At 41.6% G+C, this 19,706-nt stretch overlaps 1 protein-coding gene and 1 long non-coding RNA gene across 12 annotated transcripts in view; one reads left to right on the top strand and one right to left on the bottom strand.

Moving 5' to 3' along the window:
* The window catches only part of mef2aa (myocyte enhancer factor 2aa), a 75,065-nt gene that overhangs the window by 35,730 nt on the left and 19,629 nt on the right, over positions 1-19,706 (top strand). For all 11 annotated transcript variants that reach the window (XM_008291980.1, XM_008291978.1, XM_008291976.1 and 8 more), the window contains one exon: positions 6,495-6,698. In XM_008291980.1, the coding sequence (XP_008290202.1) occupies positions 6,495-6,698 (204 nt within the window). The remainder of the gene's footprint in view (positions 1-6,494; positions 6,699-19,706) is intronic.
* On the bottom strand, positions 330-9,807 carry LOC103364741 (uncharacterized). The gene is made up of 3 exons (XR_520564.1): positions 7,840-9,807; positions 4,525-4,758; positions 330-514 (listed from the first exon to the last, which is right to left on the bottom strand). It is a non-coding gene; the product is annotated as an uncharacterized LOC103364741 (long non-coding RNA).

Genomic DNA, 19,706 nt, shown 5'->3' with positions numbered 1-19,706 from the left:
TTGGCTACTCTGGTTCTGGCTCGCCACAAAGAGGGAGAGAGCTGGAATTCACTCTGTCTGCTCATGTTAAATATAAACTCCTAAACAGCAAAACACTGTACAAAACAGCCTGGGTCTGTTTGAAACAAGAATAACAGGCGGGTATATCTATAGCAGATATGCTGGGTCCAGGTCTTTTTTAGCTACACTACCTTTGATTTAAGAGCTAAGTGAAGGAACTGAGAGTGCTGTTTTTGGAGAATTATGCCAGTTTATGAGGATGCATAAGTTTCCTGTATCCATCTGGTTAACACCATCTTAGAATATAATTAATTGTAGGGTAATAGCCAACTGGTACTGTGACCATGTTTCTGTCCGTTAATGCGAGGGTAGCGGTTCAGTCAAGTGCAAAACAAAAATCCACAGTGTGGGCCAATTATCAGTATAACACCTGGCTCTGGGTGGGATCCAAATAGGGGGGCTGGAGAGGAATCACTCCTGGCTCGTTGGTGGTATCTACACTGTAGGCAGTGACCTGTGAGATGGAAAGAGAGAAATTTACATGAAAACAGGCTGTCGTCTGATCGCTAGGTGAGCAACTCTTCAGATGATCCATTCTTTACAATGCATATATTAAGCGAGTGAGGGGAGACATTTTGCTCTATTGTTTCCGCGAAAAGTGGAAGCTGCAGAGAGAGACGTTGCTTATTATTAATGTGTCTCCCAAAGTCTAGTGTTTGGATCAGATCTTAAATGTCTCACTGTATAATTTGTGAGAATATTTATCAGCAGAACGCAGGCATTTGCAGCTTGCTTTTAGTTGCTTTTAGCTGGCTCAGCAGAGAATCTGCTGTGACAATAGGCCGCTGTGCTAAAATAAAGCTTTGGTATAAAGTGATGTATGTGTGTGTATCTTTGTCTCTTTTTTTCCGTGGGCCATGAAGCACACAGTGCCATCTCCCCAGGGCGTGCTCCTAACCAAGAGGGAATAGCCATTAGCATATGGTCCCCATTGTCGGCAGACAATTTGAATCTTTGACTACGTCACTCTGCTATTAGCCTTCCACACGCTTGCTAATTAGATGGTATTGCTGTACAGGATGTTGTGTGTGGACGACAGGGGCTCCCTTGCGTTATCACTGCAAGTGTTTTAGGAAGGCTGTTAACCTTTCAAGATTTATAACACAAAGCGTGGCACGGGCTGAGAAGGTCTGTAATTGCGCAATCTATCAGGCCTTGAGCGCAGAGTGAAGCGCAGGCAGTGAACTTAGCTGATATATTTATATTTACGGTGCAGAGAAGTGTATTGCGCAAATATGACAAGTGAGATAAGATAATAAGAATACTACTGTTGCACACATCATGTGCAAGTTATGGCATTGTTGTGCAGCTTTTTGTTCACAGGAAAGTGTGTTTTTGCCGTGTGGCCCCGCAGACGGAGACATGAATGCAGCAGAGGTCCTGTCATGCATACTAGAATCTGCAAAGAACCAGTTCCTGTGTGATGCTCTGCATAAGTGATGGTCCTGCATCACAGCAGCAGAGTCATCAGCCAGAATGACTTCACTGACCGCAAATGAATGCAGATAACAACCAGGCAATAGCAACGTCCTGCATTATTCTTCTTATCGACTGTAATCACAGCAATTTGTACCCTTTGAAACACAGTGAGATGTATGTATTTGCTTCATGAATAGATTCAAACATGCTTACATTTTTCCTCATTCCAGTTTCTTACAGTGGACAGAGACAGACCAGCGTAATTTGGCCTCCAAGAATAGAAGGTTATTGTGCGTTCTGACTTTGGAGGTTTGGAACTCGTGATTTGTGCAAAATAACAGCAGAAACAGTGGCACTCACTGAGCATATTCAGGGTCTTTCACCTACTTCCTGGAGCAGCTGTCATTGTGTGGATTTACAGGGGGAAGGAGAGAGAAGCGAGGGTACACAGCAGTCTAGTAAGTTAGTGTAGGTGTTGCTGAAGCCTAGTGAGCAGTGTCTGCTGACGTCCTCTGGATGCCATTAAGCAGGCTCACTGGGGGTAATTGTCCAAGTCATTAAAAGTTTGATGATTTTGCTGCTGGGTGGAGGGTTGCCTGCCCTTGCTGTGGCTCATTTTGGATTTTTGCTCTGGCACGTCAGATGCCTGTAGGCACAGAGTAGCTCTCTCCTCTCTCACTTACTCTCCAGGGAGAAACACAGCGCATACCTCCCATTTTTCAGTTTTCGCTCAATCCTGAAGTTCTGAGTGGTCATCATTATTTTTTTGACAGGTAAAGAGTTTGTTGATAGACACTGGTAAGAACAGAGGAAAACTGTTAAATGTGACAGCCAGCGCATATATTATCACTGTTCAAGATGATATGCGGGTTCAGTGAAACTGTGCTGAAGCAGCAAAGCAGGAATTTGAGCTTTACAGAGAACTTGTACTTAAACGTGGTCCTGCAATGAATAATAGATTTCAATATTGATTATCTGTGATTAGATGTTTGGACAAGTACAAAAAGAAAGTAAAAATATGCCAATCAGTTTGCAGATTAGATAATCAATTAATTGTTCCAACTCTTCTGAAATGCACACTTTTAGGTAATGTTTTTTTTTTTTAATCTATAAATTAATCAGCACACTCTCTCAGTTACAGTTACCAGTTATTTAAACAGGTGAATTGTCCTTAAACTGGATAAGTCTTGTTATTGATTAGAGATATTTCCAGGAAACCTTCTTACGGTTTGTTAACTAGCATGTCATCCTCTCCGCTAAACAGGATCAGTCACGGCTACTGTAGGTTTCAAGGTCAATCCCACCCGCTGGATGAGGCCTTTGCGCCCTCAGTTGTCCACATGGGGATCCTGGGGCTGTCCTCTCTCCCAGAGAGAGCTGATCCAGGCAGACAGTCGCGGTGGCCCTGGCTTGTCTCCCAAGCCCGCACACTCTGGCACTACGGAGCCAGGGCAGCAGCCACAGGGCCCGGGTCACTCTGCCAGCTGGTGCCAGACCTCACTGTCTCTCAAGCCAGCTCTCATGTCTGCCATGGGGGCCGTCAGAGGTGACATGAGGTTCTAATAAGGCCGCTAGCTCCTCACCCCTCTGAAGGTGTTAGTAACTCAGGCATCTCCCGCCATGCCCCAGTCACAGCTGCACTCTCAGTCCCAGATGTCTTGTTTGTCATCTTGGCACCTCTGCCTGAGGACAGACATTGATAGACCCTTTGATTGACACATCAGCTCTGTGTGAATGTGTGTGTGTGGGGCTTTTTTTGTAATAGCATATGCTGTTATATGCAGGGTCCGTCTCGTTGAGGATGAAAACCATACGATGCATTTATCTCACTGTACAGTTTTACGCAAAGATATAAGGTTGCATTTGACACACCCAGTTATCATATAACAACATTTCAGTTAACTTTGCACCAACATTTTACCAACCCAGTTGCTCTTTCATTATTTCATATAAAAGAGATAACTATAACCGTTGAGCCAAATTTCTCTAGAGGATGAATTTGCTTGTTGCTGTTTATGAGAATTTTTAAAAATAATTTCCCTTGTGGTATGTTTTTGTCATTCCCACAAAATGAAATTTCCCATTAGTGACTACTTTATTTAGGCAAATAGGGTGGATCTACACTGTCGCTCAGGGAAAGAGAGCACACGTTTCTCTGCCGCAGGACCACTCTTTAATTTTGACTAATACGACAGGTGTATTTTTACGGAAATACTTATTAGCAGCCTTGTCAAACAGCGAACATGTAAAACCCTTATCAAATATTTAGAAATATGCACGTAAGAGCTAAATTAATGAGCACAACTACAGCTCTGTAGGTTGTGCTGGTGGGGAACTTGGAAAGAAATGCAGAAAGTGTAAATTGAGAGTGGAATTGCTACTTCATTTTGACATTGTGAGAGCTTCTTTAAAGGTCAGGGAGTTTTTCAGCCTGGCACAGTGTAGCTGATGCGCTGGTATAGTCACTGATCTGTTGGTTATTGTGTGAGCTGTTATAATGACCTTATCAAAAGCAGAGAAAGTTGGCATCACTCCAGTTCACTGGAAACATGGCCTCCCTTCTCTTTTGCCCTGACATTTGATTTCTCAGAGCAGCTGTAAGATGCACTGGTACAGTGTGTGGTAGAGCTTTACAATACGGAGGCTAATCCTGTCACTGTGAATTACATGAATTAGTCAGGGAGCTAGACTACATGTGTACCACATCTTACTATAGGAGCGGCTCAAATTTTTAAAACCACATTGAGTGTCTTTGTGGGTGTCTTTGACTTGGTGAACCATAGGAAAGCTTTGCCAGCGAACCTCCCACTTGACCTCAAGGATGTCTGTGGTTTTCCACTGTCGCACCAGTCACCCCAGACCAGATGGGGGTGGATAGAGGTTATATTTGTGAATGTCGGTCTTTGTGCTCCAAGGTTTTTTGTGTCACGACTTATCAAATTAAGCCCGACTTCTTAGATGTCCCGACAAAAGGAGAAAAATAGCGCACCAAATAGGAACAAAATACCTACGTTTGTAAGTACAGAAGAGTATTATCGATGTCACCTTTAGTAGTGTGAGCAGAAGCTGGCTTTTGTAGAGGTACTGTGTCTGTGGCTGGGGCAAAGACCAAGTCTCAGGGCGGCTGCTGAGGTTGAAATGAAGCGGTGCCTGGGTCAGCAGCCCTGCACTCAGCACTCTGCCATGCATCCAGGTGGAACAAAGTCCTCGCTCAGCGTCTCATCCTGGGCTTCCTGCTGAAAGGTGACATCTCCATGGCTTAACAGCCACATTCATCTGCTAAAGAGCACACAATTTGTTAATCGTTTTCCCACATGACAGTCCCTGCTTTCCAGTTGGTTAAGTAAACAAACAAATATGTAGGTGAATAAGGGAGCTCTGGTGTTCGGTCAGGGGAGACTAGTGTCAGGTAGAAAGAACTGCAAGTGCTCTAACTGGGTAGAAAGACAGAGTCACAAGCATATCCCCTTATCTGCCTCCATGCTGTGGTCTGCCTTGAGAAAATCAGAATGAAATGCATAATGCCTTTTCTGTTCAGCCAGACTTCCTCAAAGGCTTTATGTGACTACATTTTGTAAGGAAACGTGTTATTTGATTCAGCTTCTCCTGTTTTTGAACCTTGTCATTTTAAGAAATGTCATGTTAGAATTTGCCGTATGAGCTCAGCTAGCATTGGTGCATAGAATATAAAATGACACGAACACAGGCTCCTCTATGTCTAGAGCAGGAATAATGGCCCTGTGTAATTACCTGTAGTGTGAAAGATTTGAAATTCATTTATCACAGTTGGAGTGACCCCACTGCCTGAACGGTTACACATACACTATGCAACACATAGGATTATACTGCATTATACCAGTTAAAATGAGGGTATAGCCGCAAGCTGTGACCAATTAAAGTTGAACAAAGCCAGCTCATCTGCTCAACTCCTCTCTTAGTAGGTCAGTGAAACTGATGGAGAATACAGACCCGTATGCTCCTCTGTAGCTCTAAGCACAGCTTTTACTAGCACGTTCACAGACCGCGTTGTATAATACACATTCGACAAGACTCACGCACCAACGGAGAACATAAATCTGGCTTGAAAAATACAATTTTAAAGCTAATTTAAAAGAAAGCAGCCGTTGCACGACTGAAGGAGAAAACAACTGTCTTTCTATCCTCCCTCCTCATGAATAATGTTTTTAGTTTGAGAAATGAGTGTAGCTTACTGTAAAGAGGTGGTGTAACATAATGACATATGTGAATGGGTCTGAGGCAACCACAGAGACAGAGCTGCAGAGACACGGGACAGAAAGTCACTTTGCAGAGAGGGTTGCGTTACCATTGGAGTGATGTATGACCTGAAGTCCCATCTGAGGGCTCATGTTACAAGGCTTATGCTGCACTACAGAGATAGCTTTCCGTATATGGAGTCAGGGGCTACAGTAATGTATGGACCCCTGTTGTTGCCAAAGCTCTGACTCAGCTCGCTGACTCGTGCCTCTAACCCTGACCTCTGGCCTGATAACTAGACATTTCAGACATGCACTATGTTATTGCAATCATTCTAAAGGAGGAGTGATCTTGTTATCTGTCACCTTGTGTACAGCAGCATTGTTGGTGTTGTTACGTTTCCTCAAGTACCAACTTAGGTGCAATTTTGAGGTACTTTCCTTGAGTCCCATCGATTTTACTGTGAACTGTTATGTGACACTTGGAGTACAGTTATTTTAAATTCAAAATGTATGCATCAGTTTGTAAAATATGCTGCTTTGCTATTGCCAGCAATGTATAACCAACTTAGGAATTTGACTTGTAATTGTATTGCTAATTTCGCTCATTTAAAAAATGTGAATACTGATGATTGCACAATTTACATGGACTGCTGCAATACAAATGCCACATTAACATTTACACTTGCTCAAATTGCATGTAGATGTGGCGATTTCAGTTTTGTTCATTTGACTTTCATCATCATTTGAAATAGATGCTTTATCTTTTCTCCGTGTGTGTGTGTGTGTGTGTGTCCTCAGGTTACCTTCACAAAGAGGAAGTTTGGCTTGATGAAAAAGGCCTATGAGCTGAGCGTACTATGTGACTGTGAGATAGCCCTCATCATTTTCAACAGCTCTAACAAACTGTTCCAGTACGCCAGCACAGACATGGACAAAGTGTTGCTGAAATACACAGAGTACAACGAGCCCCACGAGAGCAGAACCAACTCTGACATTGTAGAGGTGAGTGAGCGCTGCTTTCCAGTTTTGTGATGGACAACTTGTTTCATATTGTGACTTTTTAGCTCGCCGTAGTTTCTCTCCTTTACGAGGAGAAAACACGTGTTCAGATTTGTGAGATTTACAGACCTAATAAATAGTTGCAGCGCTGGAGTCAGACTGTAAAATAAATTAATTCTGCAGCAACAGTTAGCTCGATTTGTAAGCGCCGCAAGATTAACATACCAGAGTAAGGAACGAGTAACAGTTTCCTTCTAGTCACCATTCAGATAGGGCACAGGAGGTCTGCACTCCCTGATAAGTTCAGCCTCTCTTGTGCCCATCAACTGACGTGGAAAACCTATCTCTGCACATGCATGCACGCGGTAGCTGCTGACCACCGTTGCTGACCTTATTTCCCCATATATATCGTACCTGTAGGGCACAGCTCTCTGGCGACTCCTCCGTACACACGGTTAGCTCGGCTATAGCGGCAGTATTTCTCAGCGAAAATACAGTGTTTAGTACATTCCATACAGCTCTATAAAACTCAACAAGCACTTGGGTTTCCTGGCAGCTCCTGCATGCCCAGCGACTAGCGGAAGAGTAAGCCACTTGTTATGCCAGCATACAAAATTGTCAGCCAGAAGTGTAAAAGCCAAAGTAAATGAGAATGATTAGGGATACATCCTGTTCCAAACATCTTGCATTGGCACATGTGTGGTTTCTCAGCTTATTCAAGATCTGCTTTAAGAGGCCGGTATCTTCATGCTGACTAAATGAAAGCACACACAATATATGTTAATGCCTATTGAATGAATCATGACACTCAGTATGAAGTTGCCCATTAATCTTTATTGCTATTATTTGCAATACATTGAGATTATCATTTTCTGCAGTGAGACACTTTTTATTAGACCATGCAAGCTCCTGCATCCTCTGTTTTTTACTGCCACCTGCCCACTAAGACATACAGCATTTTTATTACTGCCGCACAATTAAGAGACATTAAGAGTTTAAGATGGGTGAGACTGAATAAAAAATATCAAGAATCCTAGCTTTGAAAAGACTTTCACTTGGAGGAATTAGTGGAATTACATGCAGCATAAAGGAGTCAGCTGTGGCCCATTATCTTTTATTTATGCTGCTACTGCTTGTGAATTACCTGCTTGGCAGAGCTGCAGAAGAGTGTTCTGGCATCCAGTAGACTCATGCAGTCACTCCTCCATCAGGGGCCCTCAGAGCAGAGCAGGGGCTCACCTGCATAAAAAATACATGGACACATTCCTTACATAACAGTGACCACAAATTTGTTTTTGCTGTGACTCTGGAAGCTGTCTTTTTTAAACGAGACTTTTCTGCAAACACGACACCCCGCGCTCAGAGTTATGGGGTTATTCACCGCCCTGCACTTGGGTCACTCCTCGGGCTGTTATATCACAAAAGTCTGCGTTCTGCTGATGTATGTTAATGCGAACAGCATGGTGTAATTGGAATGTACATTGTGCATAATGTTGCACCAGTGCTCCCATGCTGATTTTCCATTTAGTACTGCTGGCTGCTCTCAAGGAAGCTGCCCCGCTGTACAAAAGGCGAGAACAAGCCACTGTTGTCCCAGCTCACTCGGCCAGCATCTTTGCAGATATGAACAAATCCCCCTCTGCCTGCTAGCTATGTGGTCAAGGTTCAGAAGTGAAGCAGAGCTGAAGTAACCAACCCGGTACACTTCACAACATCACCGCACAATCACACCATTCACTCGGCCGCGGAGCTGCGTATCGGAGGCGGCTGATAATCTACGCAGTTGATCGTATTTTAAGTGAAATCCTGTTTTTCTGACTGCCTCTGCCGGTGAGCACTTTGTGCTTTTCCGCAGCTGCACACATCCTCGCACACCACATGGAGTAGCTGATGCATTTGTATTAATGGTAGGAATCCACCCCTCCCTCGCACATCCACTCAAATGGGCCTCACATGAAGACACTTACACTGGACACTTATCTAAATTTTTAAATTGCGTTAAACAAATCTTTGCCATGCAAACAACCATGTGCTCATTTGTCCAGTTTGGGAGGCAAGAAAAATCCTCTCCCACTTTTCATTGGTAAGCCCTTTTCCGTGTGAGAAACTAAATCAAAGGTCACATTCCTGCTCAGTAGTACCATCTGTAGATAAAGGCTGAGCTGTGCAGTGTGGGAGAACAGTCTCCATGTTTTCCACAGATGGATGCATGCCTTGGCCACAGTTTGATAACCCAGTGGAGGGCTATGGACTTTGTCTCAAACTTGGCTCGCAGTCCAAAGCAGAGCAGTGGGCCTGTGTGTGTTGGTGTGTTGGTGTGTGAGTTTGTGTGTGTCTGCGTGTGTTAACCTTACCAACACACCAGGTGACAGGTGAGCTGTTGTACAAAGCTCAGTTTTTATGCATTCACCTGTGAGCATCAAACACATTTCAGATTTTTTTAAAAATCAAAATCAAAATAAACTTAAGGTAGAAGTTAGTAGTTTATATAAATGTTCTTATTTACTTTGTAAGAAAATCATAGACATGACACGGGTCTGTATTTACCTGAGTGGGAACCAGAAATAGCTCCTACTGGTAATGAAGAAAATAATCTTTCTTGTACTTTTGTAAAACATCAGAACATCTCAGCTGATATCTTCCACTGTCAGCAAGCTTTTTCCACATCATCATCAACATACAGTGATTTCTCTTTGGAAATAATTGTGCTATTTAATACAGACGTGAACTGAGTGGACTATTCATGACTGAAGGTTCTATGCTGCTTTTCCTGTTGTATTTCTTATTGAATTCTGTTTATACCACAAATGAAAATGCTGCTGTTTGTCATTAGATTAATCTAATAATATTTAGTCTTCCTTCCCTCTCCGCTTGTGGAGCTAATGAGATTTTGCTCGTGCTCCACTATAACCTCACACTGTTCTCCTGCACACAGAAAGATCCCTGTTTCTCGAGCAGAAACCTTGAAATGAGATACTAACTTCACAGGCATAATTTGGCATCTGCCTGTCCCCTCCTTTGAGCAATCCAATACAATTAAGGTATATAATATAGATTAGTATTAATCAGGTTTGCAGACACACGGAAGCAGCATTAAGCCAACACTTCACCATAATCTTATAAAATCAAAGGTTGTGAATAGGCTTTAAACCAATTTAGGAATGCAATCTTAGTCAAATACCAATGTAAATAACTGGACTGTGCTACTGTATGTGCCCCAAAAAATGGGCTTTTCACAGCTCCTTTTTGTCTCTTTCACCCCGATGATTTGTGCGAGTAAACACCCCGAGATCATTCATAGGGAAATTCTGCTTATCTTTACTCATAATAAAGAGGGGTGGCCATTGTTATTGTGACTCGGGGAAAAACAGACTATTCCCTCGCCGTTCACGAAGGAGCGGTCCTCGTCTCACAAGACCAACGCTGTGAGAGGAAATGTGCATAAAATTATCAGGTCATTTCCATTAGGTTTATTTGGCGATCAACTTTAAACGGAGCTGTATTAATAAGATATGTAAATGTTGACCATTATTGAATGTCAGGCCCTGGTTTTTTTTTTTTTTCACCCGAATCGTTTTCTTTGTGAATTTGGATCGGCCATTTGTAGACTTTACGGCGACAAAAGCCGTGTACACAATCGTCACAACTTAAGGGTTCAATTTGTCACCACATTCTGGTTCTTATTTGGCTAAACGATGGCGACAATCGCATTGAATGAGACACGGTGCCTCAGAAGTGTACGTCGACTGACTTATGGCTCAAAGAAAAATAAATGTTATCACCAGTTATGGAATGAATCCTTGAGAAAGCTTTGGGCTGAATGGGCACCAGGAGTTTCAGACAGGGGATATTTATGTTCGTCAATCAAAGGCTGAGCAGTGATTAAGGCTCATTTCTATCTTAATGAATGCAAATTGGCACATCTGCTATGGTGGTCTAGCTGTCCAGACTCTTCAATTAGCATGATTGATCAATTATCCTCCTGCTGGTGGCTCATTGGAAATGGAGGCTGGGGAATGGGCCGGTGGGTGGTTAGGAAGAGAGATGAAAGGAAAAAATAAGCAGAAAACTGTCCAAAACCTGCACTCAATGAATCAGATTGCTTTTTTTTCACCCCCCTTATTTTATGAAACCAGAAGAATGGTGGGATTTCATTTTACTCTAAGAAGGCACACATTTCTTAAGAAATGACAGTGATAAGTATAATCCAAAAAGCACAATTTTTTTTTTTTTTACTATCGAACAACTTTTTTAGTTTTCTGACAAAAAATAAGCATTTCCACTTTGGCACCTTGAAAGTGGCTGATGAGAGAACAGAGAGATCAAATCAGATGCTCAGATTACAAGTGGAAAGGTTTGATATTACTTAAACAAACGTGATAACAAAGTCAGCGGTTAATATTTTTTGACAGGCTGCGGCTGCGGCTTTGCTTTTGGCATTCCCGTCGTCTTTACACGAACAAAAACGTCGTTCGCATTTAAATTTTTTCTCACGCTTCATCAGATGAATTGCTGATCAAATTTGTTTTATTTGTGAGAGAAAAGTGCTTTAGCCTCGCAAATATTTAATAGATCAGTACTCAGTCAACTCTGAAGTCTGTCTCGGATATTGTGGTGTGCAGCTTATTTGTGTTGGTTTTAACAGTATGCGCAAATCCCTGAATATCAAAGCGCGCTGGTTAAACCAGTCCAAGTACCACAGGCAGATTATCCTCAGTGTGTATTTATAATTGTACCATACATTACTATTAGTTTCAGACCGTTTACTGCTTATCTTTCCAATTATATTTCATGTACATTACCGCTGAGAATGCATGTAATGTCACATCGTGTTCTTTACTAATTCACTAAACACCGTGCAGTCATTTTCTTTGCAAATTATCTTTCAAACCTCTTTGTATTGATGTGGAAATTAAGGAGATAAATGCAACTTAAAGCCTATATCATGCTTTGGAAAGTAACTGACAGTCATGCATAGTATATGGTGCCCTCCAAAAATACTTAAAGAGCAGAGGGAAACTGATTTTTTTGTTACTTCAGATGTTTAAATTTGAGGTTAAACACACTAATGAGACATAAGTAGGGATCGAGTTTTTATTTTAATTCTATTTATACGTGAATGCCATGTAAACAGATGTTGTTTTAGATATCTAAAAGTTATACAAACCTTTATTTAGAGTACAAATTAAATTTCAACTCAGTTTGAAGATCTTTTTTCTTCCGTAATGCAGAAACTCTGAGTGGTTGACCTGTTAGGTAAACTAGTATAGGACAAGTTACATTACAGTAACTGAACAGTGTTGTATACATTAATTTACTACACTTTAAGAGAAGTCTTTACTATAAATACTTAGATATTTAGATAAATTACTGCAAAATTTTACCTCTGTGGTTTGTTAGTACGTGGTCTTTTGTCCTTTTAGACTTCTATTTCAATTACAATAATTATTTTATAATCCGAATATATGATCAGTTTGTATGTCCATGCATTATTCTTCTGAGCTCCAGGCAGTTTCTGGGCGTTTTGTCACATTTCTACTCACTGTGGACTCATTTTTACCACTATTCTATAAAAACAGGCCAACTAAGGCTAATAATAGAGAGAACTGAAAACTCTTTTTGTAATATAGCAAAGTTATAAAACCTTAAATCACACAAAAGTAAAAAAAAAAAAACAGAACTAAAGATAAATTTCGTGATTATGTTTTTTTTTTAAAGAAATAAACAACAACATAGAATCAACATGTACGTTTTACCAAGTGCCCACAAATGTTACCAATACTGGGGGAAAAGGTACTGAAACATTTAACAACATTATTAATTTGTTTCCATGTGTTCACTCCTATTTGCTTTGTGTAAACAGCTGCAGCCTGCAGTTTGAAGTTTTTGTCACTGATTGCATCTGGTTTGAGCAAAATGAGACGTTTAAAAAAGAAAAAGAAATATTACTATTTTTTAAGCTTAGATGTAGTTCTTTACTGATTGTACGTAAGTGGTGTAGTTATTACTATTATTATTATTGTTGTTGTTTATGAATTCTAATCATTAAAATAATAATAAGACACATGAACAGAGGATTTGCTGCATAAACATAAAATTCATTCGTTCATATTACAGCTAGTTGGAAGTTGTAATGAAGCTTGATGCATTTCTGAAGCTGTTTTGCGTCATGTCTGCAGACGCTAATAATTTCTTATCTCTTTTTTCTTTTCTTTTTGCTGTCGTGTGCTTCTAATGCTATTGTCTATATTTGTCTGTTTGTTCTGAAGAAACTGACGCTGTTGTTTCCAGAAACACAAACAGCATCACTTCCTTTCCAACTGAGTATTTTTCTGTGGAAAGACTCAACTCGCTATGCGTTTGATTAGGGGAGCACTTGACTTGCTGATGGGGCACGGGCAAAATTAAACAAGGCGGATGCTTTGTCTGTTTGTCTTTACGTTCAGTGAACAATCACAAGAGTGTGTTTGTGAATTTTAAAAAGGCTCATTTGAGTTTCAGTTTTTCTTTGACTTTTGACCTGCGGCTGTGAATCGGCTGCACTGCTCAGGTCTCCACTTTGTCCCCGGTTCTTCGTGGTTTCTTTAATGATCAGCGAACACAGAAGAACAAACTGCAAATGCTCAACTCCATAAACATTTATAGAATAAGCTTCATCTGATTCATAGTATGTCAAATAAGATGATTGCATTGACACTTTAAGCACATTTAGACAGCTAACCTTCCCACCTTTTTCTTCTAACCTTCTGATCAAGTTAGTCCACCAGCTCTTTTTTATTAGTCTTTGGTTAGTGGTTCAGAGATTCTGCTGGTGTTGATCACTGCTTTATTTCTTCTTTTTCCTCAAAACGACAAGGCTGCCATTTTAGGAAATGCAGACTACCAAGCATGCTGCATCTAGTGTAGATTACAGCATGCTTCTCAATGTCTGACTGGAATATTTGTATATAATTTTATTATCTGCTGTGTTTACAGTGGCTCAGAACGGCAGCACAAAGGGCCCAAATTCAACAAAACAATTTGCAGATTCCATTTGTAATTTATATGACGTCAAAGTGAACAGCTTTGATTTGTGTGGAATTTTGACTGAAAAGAGGCAAAACAAGCTAAAGTTTGTCCGTTCTCTGTCGTGGATGGTGTACAGGAACCCTGCTAAATAGATAAAAGAAAACACTTCATTGTTTCTATATAAAGCTTCGTATCCACCTCCAGCTCTTCATCAGTATCTTTCTACCTCATTCTTCTCTCCCCGACTGCGCCGTCGTCATCCGTTTTGGAGTTTCGCCACGGAGCTCGCAGCAGCAATGATGAGATATCCCTTTTAAGCTAAATCAAATGCCATTGCTGTTGACATAGATTTATTGGGTTGATGTTGATTTTCCAGGGCTTTTCAATATATGTGAAATTTTCAGCCAGCCCCATTTTTAATATTACAGAAAAATATGTGCACTTTTGGGCTCCTATGATTTATTGGAGGGATATTAAAATTATTTTTTTTATACTTTTATTAACTGTAGGTCACATACAGTACCAGAGATTACCTTAAATATGATATTAATATGCTGTGCACCTTTTTTTTTTTTTTTAAATTAATGGATATTCACAGTAAGAACTCAGCGTGGTTTTTCTTTTCGTCTTTCGTACGTTGCTGCATACATCTGAAACCTGTCAGTCAATCTGTTGTCCCTGGAGAGGACGATAATGTAACAGCAGAGACAGCCATTAATTGGTGTTTTTGAAATCCTGCGACTGCCTCTTCATTTGGCGCACATGTAAACACGACATGCTGTGAACACGAGCTCCTTCCTTTTTTCCGCGGCGTTTTGTGTACCTGCGAGCGGACGCTTAACCTTCGGGGTCAGTGTTTCAGGCCGGGTCAGCGCTACTGTTCGCTTGTGCCGCCTGTCAAAACAAACACACTGACTGTTCGTACAGCACCAGCGTCTATTTCCAGACTAGTGCAGTAGGACAAGATAAAAATAAATGAGAACTCACAAATGTTATAGTGGAAACAGAGAGATGAGTTATCTTTGACCAGTGGAATACCTCTGGGTATGTTACACTTATAGCGTGGTTTCGCTTGTATAGCGCCCATCAGTCTTGCGTGTCGAGTGGAGAAAACCTAAACGTGGTACGCGGTTGTTTAAATGCTCATTTATTAAATTTGTCACTTCACTCAGCTTGGCATGCGGCCTCACATCTTCACATTGATATCTCTCACGGACTAATCTGGTGAGAGTTTTGTGAAAACTCTTCTCCTGCCACAGCGAACAGTATTAATGGTTCTGTTACGAGCAACATGCTGGGTTTCAAAGTGCCCCTTTTTATAGGACAAGGACTCCTTTTCCTCTGGGCTTTTAGTGAAAAAAGGTCACCAGTCTTCTTTTGTAGTTTTCTGAGTGTAATGAAAGAGTTGTGGTAATGTTCACGCGATCATATTACTGTAGAGTAACATGCTCTGCTATGGAGCTGATACTGAACACATTAATCGTCACCTAATGGCAGAGTAATAGCTTTTGATTAGTAACATTTGAAAATATAAGATTATTGGAATTAAACTGGGCAAAACCAGCATCTTTGCTCTTAATGTGGGATTTAGAGCTTTCTTTTGAATTGCTGAATGGCTTAACTCCATTATCAACTTCTGGTTTTCTGTGCGTTTCAAACCCATCCTGTAGTACATCTCATTGTTTTATTATGTCTCTGCTCTGTGTGTGTGTGTGTGTGTGTGTGTGTGTGTATGTGTGTGTGTGATGCTTGTTACCAGGTTACTGCTAAGAGATTTTTGCTTTTGGCACATGTCGTGCTTCATTGACGTCAGAGCTTTTTTCCACCCTCTCAACTACGTTGCATATGTCTCATTTCAAACTGAGGGTCTCTTAGAGAGCATATAATGAAAAAAGACACGACAACAAAGACCACAATCCATGGTACCGTCCTCTAATCACTAGTTTCCAGTGACACTAATGAGCTAATACTCACCGGTTTAAAATTAGATATGCTCAATCTGAAAATCGGGAACTAAGGGCACCTCAGTTTATTCATCGTGGAGATAAATAAACTATAAGAGATGTTTTAGTTGTATTTTAAGCTGAAAACCAAACTGTGCTGTTACATAAAGACTGTTTTTGTGTTTGAAACTTTTATTTTATTTTTTAATGTTTCGGTAATATTGAACTTCAAGAAAGTACTTCAGTGATAGTTTGTTGGATTAACTACTAAGAAACAGAATAAAGAACATCGTGTTTGAACTAATTTGTGTGGACATAGCTTTTACTGTGTATCCGTCATTAAAGCAAGCTTTTTGTAAATATTCTTCTTTTAAAATGACTGCTGCTGGGCAGTCAGGCCAACTCAAAACTCATGAAATCAATTATGATTTGAGTGTCAACAGATATTATATTTTGTATGCAGCATCTGCTGCCCAATAACAAACTATTCAGTCATTTCCAAGTAGAGGAAAAGCAAACCTTGTCTTTTTTTATGCAACAACCTCATAAACTAATGACTATAACAGGGATAGTGACAACATGATTTGACTCTGCAGCACCAACATGTTGCTTGCCATGCAACCACGCGTGATGTGCAGCTTCTCAAACTGGTCTCAAACCACACACCTGTCATAAACTGTGGTATGAACTAAATGAAATAGGTCATGCGTCGCGCTGACCCAATTTGGTTTGATCTAGTTGCGTAGTACCAGCGATGCTAGTTAATGCTAAAGATTATTAGAACCACCAGCCACGAGTCCACCCTCCGTGTTCTTCAGTGACCTTGCTGCGCGGCCGAAATGAGGCGTGCTTTTCGTGCACAGCAGCTTCTGTGAGTTAGATCGTGCAACAATCAGCTTGCCCTTATGCCCCCCTCCTCCCACTGTGCGTGCTGTGCGGCCAACCCCTCCTGCCCAGGGGCGAGGACAGAGCAAAGCCTGCTGGGATGTGGGGTAGTGGTGGTGGTGGAGGTGGAGGGAGGGAGGGAGGGGGGGTAGCGGCTAGGGGTTAGCTGGCACCGTGCCACCTTCCCCCGGCTGCCTGGCCTGACTGGGGGCAAAGAGGGAGGCTGCTGTGTCTCAGATTGATGAGGACAGGTCTGTGGTCTGGGTATAGAATGTTGCAGAACAGACGTCCTGCTGGCACATCCTGCCCTATCTGCCGCACGCCCCCCAGCCCTCCGTATTCGCCTTATCGGAACTCCTAATTGTCCTTATGAATATTTTAGAGGCGAGCAGGAATGGGAGTTCAGGGTTGGGGGTATGGTTTCAATGGCCCTGACAGCTAATGATCCACTCAATGGCCAGAGAGAGAGAGAGAAAGACAGAAAGACAGAGAGCGAAATGGTTAGAAGGATTTTCAATAATCTGTATGTTAATGTTTTATCAGTTTTTAATGGGTGCCACCTTTTCTTTACGTGAAGTGGGAACAGAGTGTGTGTTCCCATTCTTTTTAATCTGTAGATAATGATGACATTGGTTTGCCTTTATCCTCAATTTGTAGTTTAATTCCCTCTTGTCTGTACTGAAAATAAGCAGTCCTCTGATTGAGACTGTTCTCTCTGACTGTAGCAGCTAATAGCTTTGTCATATCAGTCATTCACCAGTCTCAGAGCAGAAAGCTCTGAAGGGACTGCTCACTGCACAGCAATTACTCCTTATTCAGTAAAATCAATGGGCTGAAATTAAATTGAGAATCTAGTCATCCTAATGCAGGTAATCATTTGCAGTATACAACGTAAAACATCACGTGTGTCTGATGCACATCTGTCACTTTGGATTTGTGACCCACTGACTTTAAGGTCCTACTTCATTGCCGTCCTCTATTGTCACTATAGTGTCAGGTGGGATCGAATCTCATCATGTATATTATTTTTCTAACAGCTGCAAGAGAACAATATCAAAATGTAACGCAGACAGTTAAGTTGAAAGCTCGCCCCCACCTCCTGCTGCTCCAGCTTCCTGCCCACTGAGTAACTAGACAATGGCGGTGCGCTGAAGGAAGGACATGAATCCAGCCTCATATCCTGATATCAGTCCACTCCGTGATGTGTAATGGTCATGAGATTAAACAAGATATGTCTGGGAATTACAGAGGTGTCCTCATCTAACAGCCCACGCACTCCCAACTCAACAGTATGTGGTGGGAAACAGAAAAAGATTCCTACAATACAGTAACGTAGGGCTGGACCGTGGCATACAGTTCCTAAAGACCAAACCTAAAGAGGCTTTTATTCCCCTCAAGTGAGGACTACAGCACCACAGGGGAAAGGGAACATGATGGTAGTGAAAGTCTCTTAAGATGTTATATAAGAGCAGAAATATTCCTCAGCAGATAAAAGCCTTCCTATCAGCCACCTCCCCATGCTGATTTCCTTGTGCGTTCACACTCAAAGAAGCCCTTTGATAAGCACATTAGATGGAACGGCCCGGACACAATGGTGATGTCATGAGGATTAGCACGGTACCTTGCTTAGTGCAGCGACGGGCACAAGGGCTAATTCACAGCACTGCAGGGCGACAGGGGCAGGGGACCCGGCTGAAATGAGGTGTGGGGAGGCCGCCGCACAACGAAACGGTTAAAATATAGCCTCTGTGTACTTTAGGGGAACAAGCGTGGATTAAACATTCATGACGGGCTCCAGTTTATTACGCTACAAGCTGTCTTTGCCATGGAGGGGCCTGTATCAGCGCTGTGGTGCAGGTCAGGCGGTGCTCCGCTAATAGTGAAAAGCTACTTTAAGTATAGCCGTTTCCTGTGATTCAGGAAGAGAATACAGAAACAGCCTCTTCATGCCCTCCTTTCAGCCATCTCTCTCTCTCCCCACCCCCCGTCTCACAATTTTGAAGTTGAGCTTTTATACCTAACCACTATCTTTCTCCTTTCACCCTGCCTTCTATTCACGTACAGTAGCGTACAGTACATGAATAACTTACATGCAGAAGAAAACTCTATTGACACCGGAGAGGGAGAACATCAGAATGAAATGGTTTTTCAAGACTCGCAGCAGCGGAGTAAATTGCTTGTGCCCATTTCACTGAAAGTACTTCTCAAGAAACAGGTGATGTAGGTGGCTTATGCAATGGTTGCGGTTTTATTTTTAACCCGTGGATTGTGAATATAGTGCTTAAAAGTAAAGCTAAGGTCCAAAATTGAGCACAATGATGTAAAAAGATAACATCTGATGACACAGAAAATATTTTCAGTATTTGAGTATTTAAAGCACAACCCATCTCTTTGTGCAGAATTACATTAAATATATATATATATGTACACACACACACACACACATATATATAATCAAATTAAAGTACAATGCAAGGTTACCTTCCAGTGCTCTATAGCCTCCTGTACTGAACACGCACTGCAAACCTGAGAAGGCAATTACTGTGCTGAATGTTTCCCATGGTAACAGCCAGGTTAATAGTCAGGCCTCAGATGGAGATGACAGATAGATGTTTTCTTTGACACAAGGAAGCTTCAAGGCCTCCTGCAATGGAAAATACTTTTTAAGAGAAGTTCAAGTATCATATAAGCAAGAGGACGGACACACACAGATGAACACACAAACAATAGTGTGCGGTGGGTTTTGTCGTCAGCCACTCAGAGTCTCATTTTTATTTGAAGAGCCAAATTTCTATCAATACAGGTTTGGACTGCTGTGAGAAAATAGCAGCTGGCCTTGTTCCCACTCATCTTTGTGAGCCTCTCAGGGCCCTGTGAATAGATTACACAAGTTCCCTTGTCTATACTCTTTGTGACTCTCTCCCGCAACAAACAACCCATATCTTTCATGAGACATGCTACTGAAAATCCCAGCCTTTGCTGTATTCACTCCCAGCCAACTATACTTTCCAAAGTACAAACCCCACAGCTTGATTCGACATTTGAGAGGCATTTTAAAGCTGCTTTTATCAAAGTATTTGTAATGGGAAAAAAGAAAACTGCCTTTTCCCCGATTGTGCAGCTAGTTTTCCCTTTTTCCTGTTCAGAACGCTGCAGCGTCTGGAACAGTGTGGAG

This window comes from Stegastes partitus, unplaced genomic scaffold (genome assembly GCF_000690725.1).
Source record: "Stegastes partitus isolate 25-593 unplaced genomic scaffold, Stegastes_partitus-1.0.2 Scaffold775, whole genome shotgun sequence".
NCBI classification, from domain to species: domain Eukaryota; kingdom Metazoa; phylum Chordata; class Actinopteri; family Pomacentridae; genus Stegastes; species Stegastes partitus.
This window is presented reverse-complemented; position numbering and strand designations above follow the sequence as displayed.